Below are 14280 nucleotides of genomic sequence, written 5' to 3'. Positions count from 1 at the left end.
CTGCGTGGGTTTCCTCCGGGTGCTCCGGTTTCCTCCCACAGTCCAAAGATGTGCAGGTTAGGTCAATTGGCCATGCTAAATTGCCCTTAATGTCCAAAAAGGTTAGGTGCGGTTACGGGGATAGAGTAGAGGTGTACAGATAAGATGGAGGTGTGGGCATGGGTAGGGTGCTCTTTCTAAGGCCAGTGAAGACTCGATGGGCCAAATGGCCTCCGTCTGCACTGTAAATTCTGTGATCTATGATCAACTCTCTCCCCTTTTAAACATTCCTTAAAATCTACAACTTTGACCTGGTCACCTCTCCAAATGATCATTTGGCTCAGTGTCAATTTCCTTGTCTTATTTCACTCCCATAAAGCACTTGGTGACATTTTACTAAGGTGCCATATAAATACAAGTTGCTATTGTAGTGGTATGTCACACTGGCCAGGAACAGTCAATGAAGCAGTTAGTGTAAGTACTTTCAAGAGATGGCATTTGTGTAGAATGATTGGCAATGCTTTGCTTTGTTAAAGGTGCTGTACAAATGCAAGTTGTTGTTGGAGTGTGCCATGAAGGTAGTATACAGGTTTGGCCCCTGAAACAGGCTCACCGCTATTTTCTTCTGAAAAAAGAGTTGGCTTCCTGACTTGGCAATCTCTTTCCTGCCATTGGATCTACTCCCATGCTTCAGAGGATTTTATTGAAACCACTATATGTGGCAATGATCTCTACAGAATAGACTCCAATGTCTCCATTCTGCTGGACAATACAATACATACTGAGTAATGGACCTCGGCCATATTGGGATCTTTAATCATACATGTCGACAGACTGCAGAACCTAGTCCTGTTCATATACAATAAATCATGATCAAGAGCAGGTCTTCTCCCTCTCTAGCCCAAGGTTCTGCTGACATTGAGACAGTACCTGGTTTTTATGAAGCCAAAATCCCTTCTTTACCTCTGAACCAGTGCCCTTTGAATTAGTAACAGGCTCAAAGTTCAATGCATCATTGGAAATGTTTAATATTAGATATTGTAGCATACTCAAGAACATGACCGCTCGCTACAAGCATGGTAGGACAAACAGGTGCATGGCAACACACAGGATCTCCAGTCCAATGACTACAGAAAGGTCATGACGGTTCCATTTTTCCCAATCTGCCACTTCTCCACAGGGTAAAATCGAATCAGGATCCTGGAAAGAAGTAGTTAAAAAGTTAGCGAACAGTGGATTATTGTTCCATTGTGCATGTTTCTGTTAGGAGGTACCTAATTAGTGGGCAGCACAGTGGTGCAGTGGTTAGCACTGCTGCCTCACAGCGCCAAGGTCCCAGGTTCGATCCCGGCTCTGGATCACTGTCCGTGTGGAGTTTTCACATTCTCCCCATGTTTCCTTGGGTTTTGCCCCCATAACCCAAAGATGTGCAGGGTAGGTGGAATTGCCACGCTAAATTGCCCTTAATTGGAAAAAATAAATTGGGTACTCTAAATTTTTTTTTTTTTAAAAGATAACCTATTTAGATAAATCAAGGCAACAGTATGGTGTCACATACACAAATGGTTGTTAGTGGACAATTAGCATTCAGGATTGTTCAGCAAGTGCTGCTCAATCGTGGAATCACATCTAACAGTTTTGCAAGCGAGGGTTGATTGAATACTGTCTGTACTCAACGCCCAGAGGAAGATGTTGTATAACTCAATCAGCCCATCGTTGAGATGTATGGCGTACATACCTGAGACCAGACCCGCACTAGAATTCATACACAGCCTTACTCAATTTTGTGATCGGCAGAACATCTTTCAATGCCAGTGTGATGAGCTCGGAAAGGGCATGAGGGGCGATAGGAAAGAAATTAAAGAAAGATGCAAATTCAGGGTTCAGGCAGAGGGGATCTTAGAAAAAGTTAGGCCTGGTGGGCTAGGAGAAGGAATGGAAACAGCTGATTAGAGAGTCTCCATCATTGTAAAAGCAAGTCCATGAGGTGCACACACTTATTGTTAGAGCTGAGGGTGGTGGAGAGTCATGGATGGGTGATTTAACAAGGTGGTTTCAAATGAAGCAGAGAAAACATATTATTTTTGTCTTCCTGGATGCTCTTTAAACAGTTAGTCTCAAAGCCCACCTCCCCATTTATCAAAGGACCTCCTGTGTAGAACCGGACAATACTTCATGGTGTATACTGCAAGACGTTTTGATATTTTGTGTATTCTTGTCATTCTGCCAGCATTTTTAATATGTCTTGTATTTCTGTTTGTGCGTAAATGTAACCAATTGTGGTGTGGACCAACGCACAAAGCTCAACACCGGGTTGGAACATGTGAGAGTGGAGGACATTGGGACAAAGGGAAGAATTCTGACTGAAGACATAATTGCTGAGGCTTATATTGAATTTTTTTAATTAGTCTTAACTGAGCAGAAGCATACACACAGACATGTCTCTGCGGCAGTGGCCAACCACCAGTCTCTCTGTCTACAGCAACTGACCAAGATGATGGCCTCTCGGCCATTGAATGGTTTTCTTCCTGCCCTATCAAGATACAGAAATTACATTGTTGGCAGGTACCTGGAGACACCCCTTGCTGAGAGCAGGAAATTACCACTTGCAGATGGTCTTTGCCTGGCCAGGCTGGGATTGATACAGTAATCAGGTGACCCGATTTCAGACATTACCGTATATCGACAAGGGTCTGAACGTTTGCAGCCATTGAGCACAGGGAGTAGGCCATCTCCTTCTGTGTCTGTGCGACGCCGGCCAGCAGCTGTGCAATGCCGCCGACACTCTCGGCATTGGCCTGCTGTGCCTGGGCCACGCTGAGGAGCGTCGCTGCAATCTCCAGGTGGCTCTGGCACATGGTTGCCTGTGAGGGGGCAGCCTGTCCTGGGCCTCGGCCCCAGCCTGCACAGAGTGTTGAGCTTTGCGCGTTGGTCCACACCACAATTGGTTACATTTACACCCCCCCCCCCCCGGTGGACAGCGGGCAGAACAGGGTGGCACAACGCCACCCAGGATGTCCAAGGACCGGCCGGGCCCATCCAGGGCGGGCCACCCCAGGAGACGTGCGCCAACAGGGACCCTCGTTGCAGGGCAGGAGTCACAGCGGTCCGCCTCCACTCCTGCTGTACTGCCTGGGGAACCACCTGGGAACCATGTTAGGGCTCGTAAGGCCAGAAAGTTGGCACGGGTGCAAGGCACAGTTTAGTTATAGGGGCTAGGGCACAGACTGTATATACCTCTTCATATTAAATACCTGTTAACACCGTTAAAACCTGCCTCTGTGCTCTGTCTGATGGGGGTGGGGGTGGGGCAGTCAGTGATGGCCACTGGGAGTGAGGGGTGGTGAATGAGTGAGGCCCAGTGGGTGGACCGTGAGCCCCTCCCCTCCCCCGTCCCCATCACTCCGTCCCCAGCTATTCGACAGGGCCTTGTGATGGACTGGCCAGCTCGCATGCAGTCGGGGAACATGTCCTCGAACATGTCGGGGATCACAGATTGTGCCTGTATGAAGGAGTCATGTACACTGCCCGGGTACCAGGCGCAGACGTGCCGGATTCACATAGGGTGGTCACCTGAACGTTCATTGAGTGCTACCCCTTTTGGTTGGTGAACAGCGGCCTGTTGTCCGCCGGTGGCCGCAGGGCGATATTCACCCCGTTCATTAGCCCCTGGCCCGGGGCATCCCGGCGACGGCAGCGAACCCCACTGCCCGGGCATCCTGGTGGGTGGGGTCCACTGGGTACTGGATGTACTGGTCCACAAGGGTGTACAGGGGGTTGGTGAAGGCGCGGATGCACCTGTGCGCCGATGTCGGGGAGATGCCGGACAGGCCCCCACTCGCTGACTGGAAAGACCCTGTCGCGTAAAAGTTCAGGGCCACCGTCCCCTTGACAGCCACCGGGGGCAGGTGTACTCCCCCATTCCCAGGCGGTGCCAGGTGTGCCATCGTGTGGCAGATGAGTCTGACAGTATCCCTGCTCATCCGCAGTCTCCTCCTGCATGCCCTAGCCGGGAGGTCCTCAAAGGACATGCGGTCACAGTAGACGCGTGGCCTCATCCGGCGCCTCCTTGGCACCACCACCTTCTCCTCCTCCTCGTCCTGTTGGGCGGGCGGCCCTCCAGCCTGAGCAGCTGCCACCTGCCCCTTTGCAGCCCGCTCCTCTGCTACAGCCTCCAGCACCTCTCTGAGCCGCCCCCGCTGCCACAGGGCTGCATGCAGGGCAGCGGCCGTCGCCACGGGGGCCAACACCGGAGGTTGTTGATCGAACATGATTATCTGCAGAGGGTGAGGGGAAAACATGTCATCATGTACACCCTGCACAACCAGGTAACATGGGCTACATGGTGGCCCCGGTTGTCACCGCATGCCCCAGCCACGCATGCCCCCCCCCCCAGTCCCGTCGATGTCCTCGGTCCTGGCGCCCGCCCCTATTGCCAGGGCCACCGTTTGATGGCACTGCCCTCACTGGGGGCTGCCATCGGTGTGGACCTGGGTAGTTCCCCCGGTGGGTGTCGCCGGTTGAGTGGGGTGGCCGTGGTGGGGTACCCACCCAGACGGCAGTTTTCTCGGCGCCCACCCAGGGGCCGGGGTAGGTGGCCAACAAGATGGCTACCGCCCCGGCTGCTCGGCCTGTCCCCCGCCCCCACCCCCTCCCCCTCCCCGCAGGAAACACGGCCGGTGTCCGATACAGGAGCCCGCAATCTTCCCACACCACCTCCTACCTCCTCTCGTAGCCAGCACACCAGCTTCACGATTTTTTAAAGGATTTTAGAAACACGGGAAATCGGCCCATCTGGGCCCAGAATGGCTGAGGCCCCGGAGAATCGGTCGTCAGGGCAGATAATGAGATGCGTGCTGTACTTCCGGGCCGCGCAATTTCGTCACGTTGGGGGGGTCCGGAGAATTCCAAATCGGCTCGAAACCGGCGTCAAGCCCGATTTCGGCGTCGGAGCCGATTCTCCAACTGATCGCGTTCCGCGATTTTGGCATCACCGCACGGAGAATGCAGCCCCATTTGTTCAATACGTTGGGGGAGGCGGAGGCCTGTGTGTAGGAGCAAGGACTTGGATATAATTGAAAGAATTTGATTGGAACTTTAATGGGGGTGGATGAGAAGGGTTTTGATTGAGATGTTTTGTATTTAGTATATGTTGTATGAAGATGAGGGGATCAATGCTGTTGGGGGGTAGTGGTTAAGGTAACAATATCGAGAATACATGGCCCCCCCCCATGGGATATTAAGAGTGTTGGATTTTGTTATCCATTTGCAGTGGGGGAATGGCTAGGGAGCTTCTTCTGTTTCTGTTCTTTGAACATATACCCCTGGGGATTACCTCACTCGTGGCAAAGGTTTAGGTAGTGAATGGGAGTGAAGTTGGGGGGTGGGGGGAGGGCGTGCAGCCTGTTGGACCTGTTTGGACAGGGTTCAATGAGCCTAGCTTTTGTTTGGTGGGGGAGGGGGTTAGGGAGGAGGAGTATTGTTGTCTGGTAAGTAATTTGCAGGATAAAAGCGGGGGGGGGGGGGGGGGGGGGCGGGGTGGTGGTGTAGAAATCTGATGGTGACGTGGGGTTTCTCTTTGTCTCACCTTATGGGTGGGTTTGGTGCTATCTTGGGTGGGCCTTGGGCCCAGGTTTTTGGCCCAGGTAAGAACTGGATATTCCTTCATGGTGGAGGAATGTCAAATTACCCAACACATCTTTCGGGACTTGGAGGAAACCAGAGCACCCAGAGGAAACCCACTTGTGAGAGGAAATCGGAGCACCCAGAGGAAACCCACGCAGACATGGAGAGAACGTGCAAACTCCGCACAGTGATCCAAGCCGGGATCACTATGCTATGCTACCGTGCTGCCCCGTGCATCTACCATCTAGAAGGACAAAGGCAGCAGATACCTGGGAACACCACTACCTCGAAGTTCCCCTCCAAGTCAGTCATCATCCTGATTTGGAACCATATCAGCATTCCTTTACTGTTGCTGGGTCAAAATCCTGGAACTCCCGCCCAAACAGCACCAGGTGAGTTGGACAACTTGAGGGGCCATTTATTCTCTCAAGTAGACATAAAAGATCACATGGCACCATGGGTTCTCCCTGATGTTACCTTTACAATCAACATCACCAAACTGGTCATTATCTCATTGTCGTGGTAGGAAAATGGCCATGTGCAAAATGGTTCCGGTATTCTTCCGACAAAGCAACAGTCACTATACTTCTAAAGTAAGACACTTTGTGATCCTGCAGAGATGTGAAAAATGCTAAATAAATGCAAGTTTTTGATGTGGATAAGTGAATTTTTGGATAAGTATGAACATATTGGTACATCAAACATAATTGCAATTTTTTTTAACCATTGACATTTGGAACTGCAATAAAGTAAATCAATGTGTTCTAGTTCTAATTTTTAAATTTTAGGTCAGGAACATGAAGCTCCAATGTTTGCCTTTTGAAGAGAGATTGAGCAGTTTAGGCCTATACTCTCTCGGGTTTAGAAGAATGAGAAGAGATCTGATTAATTGAGGTATATAAGATGATAAAAGGTATTGACAAAGTAGACGTAGAGCGGATGCTTCCTCTTGTGGGGAAATCTAGAACGAGAGGTCGTAGCTTTAGAATAAGGGCTTGCAGATTTAAGTAAGAAGTCTTACAACACCAGGTTAAAGTCCAACAGGTTTGTTTTGAATCACTAGCTTTTGGAGCACTGCTCCTTCCTCAGGTGAATGAAGAGGTAGGTTCCAGAAACATATATATAGAGTCAAAGATGCAATACGATACTTTGAACACATTCTATGATGGCTATGACTCATCTTTCATTCCCCACCCCACAGTATAAATATCTCCCACTTTCCATGCCTTTCAGCTTTGACAAAGGGTCATGTGGACTCGAAACGTCAGCTCTTTTCTCTCCCTACAGATGTTGCCAGACCTGCTGAGATTTTCCAGCATTTTCTGTTTTGGTTTCAGATTCCAGCATCCGCAGTAATTTGCTTTTATTTAAGGAGGAGACAGACAGGTTTTTAATTAGTAATTGGTTGAAGGGCTATGGAGAACGTGCAGGAGTGGAGTTGAGGCTGAGAGATCAGCCGTGATCATGTTGAATGGCGGATTAGGCACGAGGAGCTGAATTGCCTACTCCTGCTCCTTGTTCTTATGTTATGTTCTTATGTATCAGATAGGCTCATTGAGTATTCCAACAGCATGCAGTGTGTGTGTAGGTCCCTTACTTCACAAGATGGATGTCCTGAGGTCATGACAGGTGCTATAGAAATGCAAGTCCATACCTTCAGCAGCTGTAGTGTTAGCCTCAATTCTCCAGGCTGCAGTATTGGATTTGAACCCACAACCCTTTGACTCAGAGGCGGGGAGTGAGCCACTGCTGGGAACACAGATGACAGCTCAGCCACACTTTGAATCCTCAATACTTACCTGTCTGCGGTTAATCCCAGCTCCTGTGTGAGGAACTCAAAGAACTTGGCACTGTGTTGCTTGTTCTGCTCAGCTGTGCCCACCACGCCAATGGAAGACACAACCAATTGGGCACAGGGGGTCATGCTGCCTCCAACCATCATTAACTGGCCTGCTTTTACAGTCACATTGATCCTCTACAAAAAGAAAAACTTTGCTTCAGGAATAGGTTTTAAGGAATGATCTTAAACTACTGCTCACCCAACTTCCCTTCCTGGCTCCCATGTTAGCAGATATTTTTATTTAAAAAAAATAATTTTTTAGAGTACCCAATTATTTTTTTCCATTTAAGGGGCAATTTAATGTGACCAATCCACCTAACCTGCACATCTTTGGATTGTGGGGGTGAAACCCACTCAGACACGGGGAGAATGTGCAAACTCCACATGGACAGTGACCCAGGGCCGGGATTCGAACCCGGGTCCTCAGCGCTTTAGGCAGCAATGCTAACCATTGCGCCTCGAGCCACTCTTTTAGCAGATATTGTGACCAGTTCTCCTTGGGTATAGTCCCTCTCGCCTTCAAATCTGTTGTCATCACCCCTCTACTCTTAAAAAAGAACACACCCTGACTTCTCTGTCTTTGCAAACTACCATCCTATCTCTAAGCTCCCTTTCTTCTCCAAAGTCACATTCAATTTTGAGCCCATCTGTCCTGGAACTCCATGTGGGAATTTCTCTAATCAGATTTCTGAAATGAAATGAAATGAAAATCGCTTATTGTCACAAGTAGGCTTCAAATCAAGTTACTGTGAAAAGCTCCTAGTCGCCACATTCCGGTGCCTGTTCGGGGAGACTGGTGCAGAAATTGAACCCGCGCTGCTGGCCTTGTTCTGCTTTATAAGCCAGCAGTTTAGCCCACTGTGCTAAATCAGCCCCTGCCTTGCCACAGTACAGAAATGGCTCTATTCAAGTCACACATTACACCCTATGTAATTGCAACTAAGACAAGCTATCTTTCTCAATATGTTGGGCGGCACTGCTGCCTCACGCGCTGAGGTCCCAGGTTCGATACCGGCCCCGGGTCACTGTCCGTGTGGAGATTGCACATTCTCCCAGTGTTATGATAATAATGTAAACACTGCAATGCAGTTACTGTGAAAATCCCCTAGTCACCACACTCCGGCGCCTGTTCGGGTACACAGAGGGAGAATTCAGAATGTCCAATTCACCTAACAGCACATCTTCCGGGAATTGTGGGAGGAAACCGGAGTGCCCGGAGAAAACCCACGCAGACACAGGGAGAAAGTGCAAGCTTTGCACAGACAGCGACCCAAGCAGGAATCGAACCTGGGACCCTGGCACTGCAAAGCAACAGTGCTAACCACTGTGCTACCCTGCGTGGGTTTCACCCCCACAACCCAAAAGATGTGCAGTGTAGGTGGATTGGCCACATTAAATTGCCCCTTAATTGGAAAAAAAAGAATTGGGTACTCTAAATCATAAAAAATAAAATCTTTCTCAATGAGTTTGCAGCCTTTAAAACAGTTGAATTACTCCATCTGCATTCAACGCCTTTCCACCATTGGCCAGCTAAGTTGGACTGCACTAGCTTGGTTCCATTCTTGTCTAAACATAGCCAGGGAATGGCCATTAATGGCTTGTCTTCCCATTCCCATAAAGTGACTTCTGATGTCTCCCAAGGATTTATCCTTGGACTCCTATTTCTCATCTGCATGCGTTCCCTCAGCAACATCTTCCAAAAGCAGTTTCTATATGTATGCTGAAGACACCCAGTTCTCCCTCAGCACCATGCACCTTTTTTGACCCATCCATTGCCAGACTGCTCATTCAGCATCCAGGACTGGAGGAGCAGAAATTGTTTCCAATTAAAAACTGATGTCACTGTCTTTTGTCCCCACCACAAATTGTGCCCTTCACCATGAATTCCATTCCTCTTCCTGGCCTTATTACTGCCAAATTTATCTAGCACAGTGGGCTAAATAGCTGGCTTGCAATGCCAGCAGCGCGGGTTCAATTCCCGTACTGGCCTCCCTGAACAGATGCCGGAATGTGGCGACCAGGGGCTTTTCACAGTAACTTCATTTGAAGCCTACTTGTGACAATAAGCGATTTTCATTTTCAATGAGACCTCAATTTTAAAATTCTCATCCTTGTTTTCAAAATCCCTCTCTGGCTTTAACCCTCCCTGTCTGTAAACTCCAGCCCTACAACCCTCCCCAAGATATCTGCAAACCTCAAGTTCCGGCCTCTTGAGCAGCTTCAGTTTTAACTGCGCCACCCTTTGTGCCTTCAGCTGCCTCAGACCTGGGCTCTGGAATTTCCTCCAGAAATCTCTCTGCCTCACTTTCCTTCCTTGATCAATGTTTTGGCAATCTGCCCTAATGTCTGTTTTTGTGGTTCGATGTCACATTTTTTAATGATCCAGCGAACTGCCTTGGGATGATAGGATGTTTTATTACATTAAAAAGGTGCTATATAAATACAAATTGTTGCTGGTTTTAAAGGCGAAAGTTGGAGGGGCAGGGTGATGCACAATCAATTACTCGTGAGACAAGGAGAGTCATACTAATCGGCTTTAATCAGCTAGAACTGTACCCAGCAGCTTTGATATAGAAAGTGAAGGCTGCTGGGACGGCATTGGTTCTTATACCCTGCCTCTCAGGGCGGAGCTATGTGCGTTAGCCAATGGTAGACTCCTAGGTCTAGCCAATGAGCATCCACCTCTCAGGTACTGCAATACCTGGTATTACCACACAGGGCAAATCCAGAAAATAAGACTTAGGCAGCTGAATATATTTGGGAGCGGGGTAGGGGGTGTTCCGGGAAATGGCACTGCCAACTTGGAAACTTTGGCATCATGCTGAGAAGTGGAAAAGTGTAATTTTGATTTATTTTCATTGTTTTCCAGTGACAGAAAATCCCCAGTGTGAGTTAAGCTTGTATGACACAGGACAAGTCCAAATATGAAAGGGACATTAGTATAAGTTGTTTTTTTAAATTTAGAGTACCCAATTAATTTTTTCCAATTAAGGGGCAATTTAGCGTGGCCAATCCACCTACCCTGCACATCTTTGGGGTGTGGGGGCGAAACCCACGCAAACACGGGGAGAATGTACAAACTCCACACGGACAGTGACCCAGAGCCGAGATCGAATATGGGACCTCGGCGCTGTGAGGCAGCAGGGCTAACCCACTGCACCACCGTGCTGCAGTACAAGTTGAGATCAACTCGACCACTGGTGTTATGCGTGTGCTTTTGGGTGTTCTATTATGTAGAGGATATAGAGAACATAGAGTAGAAATTCATCAGAATAATGTCAAGAGATGGCTAACTAAATTACAAAAAATAAAGCGAGATTCTGAAACAATTTTCACCAGAGCAAAGGAGACTAATGAGATTTAATAAAGGTTTTTAAAACCGTTCATTGTAACAGATGCTAATTTACATTGGCTCTCAGCTTCCCAATGCCTCCAATTTAAAACTCTCAACCTTGCGTTTAAATCCCTTCATGTCCTCACCTCTTCCTATTTCTGTAACCTCTCCTCCAGCTCTATAACTCTGAACTCTTACAATTCTGCCCACTTAGTTCACCAGCCCCACCCACACATCTTCCTTTGCCCACTACTGATAACTGCTTTCAACCATATCGGTCCCACATTGGAATGCTTCCATACCCTGCAAATGGCACTGTTGCCCTGCTTTGAACACACTTCTCTGCCCAGGCTTTTGGCCATCGCTCCGAACATCCCCGTTGGCATTTCTGTCCGCTGCCTCTCTGCCATGAGACATTCTTAAAATTATGCTGCACAAATCCAAATTATTGTTAACGGCACGGTAGTGCAGGCTTCCAGCGTAAACTTCTACAGTCTTAATCCTTAGTGGCAGACCCAATATTCCAGTACCAAAAGCAGGCAGGCCTGCACTACCCCAGGGCACTGGTGAAAACTGAGGAAGGAAGCCCTGTGACTCCAATGGGATCTGAACTGGAGGTGGTTAGACTTGTCATGGGAAGGTTGGGAGTAATTTCTCATAAGCTTAGCTGTCAGCTAAGAGTTTAGCTCAGTTCTTGGTGTTAAACTCTAACTGGTCACACTTGGCTAGGTGGTTGGGAGGGGGGTGGTGCTGATAACCCGCACCCACCACGCCCTCTGTACTTTGTGGTGTGAGTCTCCACAGGGAGAGAATTGTGTACATTCCAGACTGGGCCAACAGAAAACCTGCCAGTGTTGATTTTCTAGGTGATTGTTGACGCCTACATAGTCGAGGAGCTCATTTCGCTGCTGAGATTTCTATGTAATTTATCCAATCTATGATTAATCCTCGGGATCTGTTTCGATTACTAACTCTGCCAGCTTTCATTCCACATCACCACAGCGCTCTGCAGAGGCCCCGGTTGGAACACAAAAAATGCTTTGAACACAGTGCCGGGCAAAATCAAGCCCACAAACTCAAGAGTCTGTCGCTTAAGAGAATCGCGAGTTTTGTTTTCAAAAGTTCAATTATTGGCTTATCTATGCCGGAGATGTGAATTTCCTGTTCCGGGGAAGGCAGTATTCCAAACCCTTCCTGCAGACAGAGTCCATGTGAAAATTCCCCCTTTAAAGATAGAAACCTGCCTCCTTGGGTTTGTCCAGGATAGTGGCGGCCGCGCAGCACAGCTTGTTGATCAGGTCCTCGGAGAAGCGGTTGGCTGGCAGGTTACTCTCCAGCTCGATGAAAGGCATTTTCCCCACTCAGACGGGATGGTTACAGACTGAGAACCGCTACACTGCGGGATGTGGGCACGAATCTGCGTGAGGGAGAGGCGGGGCAAAGTCCGCGACCCACTTCTGATGTAAGGTCACAGAATCCCTGCAGTGCAGAAGGAGGCCATTCGGCCCGTCCAGATTGGAAGGGCCCCTCGGAAGAGCACCCTACTTAAGCCCATGTCCTCTTAACCCCACCGAACCTTTTGGCCACTAAGTAGCAATTTAGCATGGCTACTCTACCTAACCTCTATATCTTTGTCCTGTGGGAGGAAACCCTGCAGACACGAGGAGAAAGTGCAAACTCCACACAGTGACCCGAAGCCGGAATTGAACCCGGGACCCTGGAGCTGTGAGGCAGCTGTGCTAACCACTGTGCTGCCAATCTGAAACTTCCAGCTGTTTCCCTCTCCACCTATGTTGCCACACCTGCTGAGTGTTTTCTGTTCTCATACCAGCCGTTCCAAAGACCCAATTCACCTCATTACCCACCCCCAAAAAATATACTTGGTGCATGATCAATGACCACTAAAGCGAGGTTGGAGTCCAACTGAAGGCTTTAATAAGCTAGATGTTTCCCCCAGCAGCTCAGGTACAGAATGAAGGCTGCTGGGGTGGCACGGGCTCTTATACCCCGCCTAGCAGGGCGGAGCTACCATACATCTTGACCAATAGGAAGCATACAGTTTCTACCAATAGTGTTCCAGCATTACCAGGTACCGTAACACCTCTACTACCACATTCACCCCCAGTTAAAAAAGAGTCCGGCGGGGGTGGTGGCCTGATACTACAAACATGGCAACGTGGTAGAATTAGTTATGGAGGTACCGTAATACCTCCGTACAGCGATTTGTAACTACAATTCTAGTAACTATTTACAATTTATGATTTAAATTTACAATTTAAAATGAAGCAATCAGTCGAGCAGGGGCCCTGGTCGTTCTCTGTGATCGTCAGAGCTTCGGTGGTGACTCCGGTGGAGGCTCGGGCTTCTGTGACTCCGGGAGTGTGGCTTCGATCTCCGTGGCAGCTTCGACACCCCGAGACAGCGCTGGTGGGGAAAACGGTTGACCTGGAAAGGGAGCGCCTGCGAAGTGCGTCGGTGGGTGGGGGGGCCTATACGGGGCCGGCAGAAGGACCGATCATCCTATAAGGTGCCCTGGTGGAGGGGAGGGTGGGACTGGTGGCTGGGGTGTGCGTGGGGCTCCGGCGGGCACCAGGTCTCGTAGGGAGACCGTATCTTGTCAGCCGTTGGGGTACGCCACGTAGGCGTACTGGGGGTTAGCATGGAGAAGATGGACCCTCTCGACCAACGGGTCCGACTTGTGCGCTCGCACGTGTATTCGGAGCAGGATGGGTCCGGGAGCTGCCAGCCGGGTCGGGAGCGAGGTCCCAGAGGAGGACTTCCTGGGGAAGACAAGGAGGCGTTCGTGAGGTGTCTGGTTGGTTGTGGTAGGGGCAGCATGGTAGCATTGTGGATAGCACAATTGCTTCACAGCTCCAGGGTCCCAGGTTCGATTCCGGCTTGGGTCACTGTCTGTGCGGAGTCTGCACATCCTCCCCGTGTGTGCGTGAGTTTCCTCCGGGTGCTCCGGTTTCCTCCCACAGTCCAAAGATGTGCAGGTTAGGTGGATTGGCCATGATAAATTGCCCTTAGTGTCCAAAATTGCCCGTAGTGTTGGGTGGGGTTACTGGGTTATGGGGATAGGGTGGAGGTGTTGACCTTGGGTAGGGTGCTCTTTCCAAGGGCCGGTGCAGACTCGATGGGCTGAATGGCCTCCTTCTGCACTGTAAATTCTATGATAATCTATGGTACAAAGCAGTGACCGGATGGAGTGGAGGGCATCCGGGAGGACTTCCTGCCAGTGGGAGACTGGGAGATTCCTGGACCGTAGGGCCAGTAGGACGGTCTTCCAGACCGTTCCGTTCTCCCTCTCTACCTGTCCTTTACCCCGGGGGTTGTAACTGGTCGTCCTGCTCGAGGCGGTGCCTTTGCTGAGCAGGAATTGACGCAGTTCGTCGCTCATAAAAGAGGACCCCCTATCACTGTGTATGTAAGCGGGGAACCCGAACAGTGCGAAGATGCTATGGAGGGCCTTGATGACGGTGGTTGCGGTCATGTCGGGGCA

At 49.6% G+C, this 14280-nt stretch overlaps 1 protein-coding gene across 1 annotated transcript; it reads right to left on the bottom strand.

Moving 5' to 3' along the window:
• Positions 1-982: 982 nt before the first annotated feature.
• Positions 983-12214, bottom strand: ddt (D-dopachrome tautomerase). The gene is made up of 3 exons (XM_072499191.1): positions 12023-12214; positions 7404-7579; positions 983-1179 (listed from the first exon to the last, which is right to left on the bottom strand). The coding sequence occupies exons 1-3, from the start codon at positions 12128-12130 to the stop codon at positions 1107-1109; spliced, it is 357 nt and encodes a 118-aa protein (XP_072355292.1). The 5' UTR covers positions 12131-12214; the 3' UTR covers positions 983-1106.
• Between the last annotated feature and the right edge of the window lie 2066 nt (positions 12215-14280).

The sequence above is a fragment of the Scyliorhinus torazame genome, chromosome 1, assembly GCF_047496885.1.
Source record: "Scyliorhinus torazame isolate Kashiwa2021f chromosome 1, sScyTor2.1, whole genome shotgun sequence".
In the NCBI taxonomy this organism is placed as follows: domain Eukaryota; kingdom Metazoa; phylum Chordata; class Chondrichthyes; order Carcharhiniformes; family Scyliorhinidae; genus Scyliorhinus; species Scyliorhinus torazame.
Note: the sequence above shows the minus strand (reverse complement) of the source record. Positions and strands in the feature narration are given on the sequence as shown.

Bases quoted from the DNA above. Each gene is read 5' to 3' on its own strand.
- ddt (XM_072499191.1), bottom strand. From the start codon at position 12,130: ATGCCTTTCATCGAGCTGGAGAGTAACCTGCCAGCCAACCGCTTCTCC. The intron at 7,580-12,022 runs GCAGGTTTCTAT...TTCTTTTTGTAG, and splicing joins TCCTGGACAAACCCAAGGAG to AGGATCAATGTGACTGTAAA. The intron at 1,180-7,403 runs GTAAGTATTGAG...ACTTCTTTCCAG, and splicing joins CTGGGATTAACCGCAGACAG to GATCCTGATTCGATTTTACC.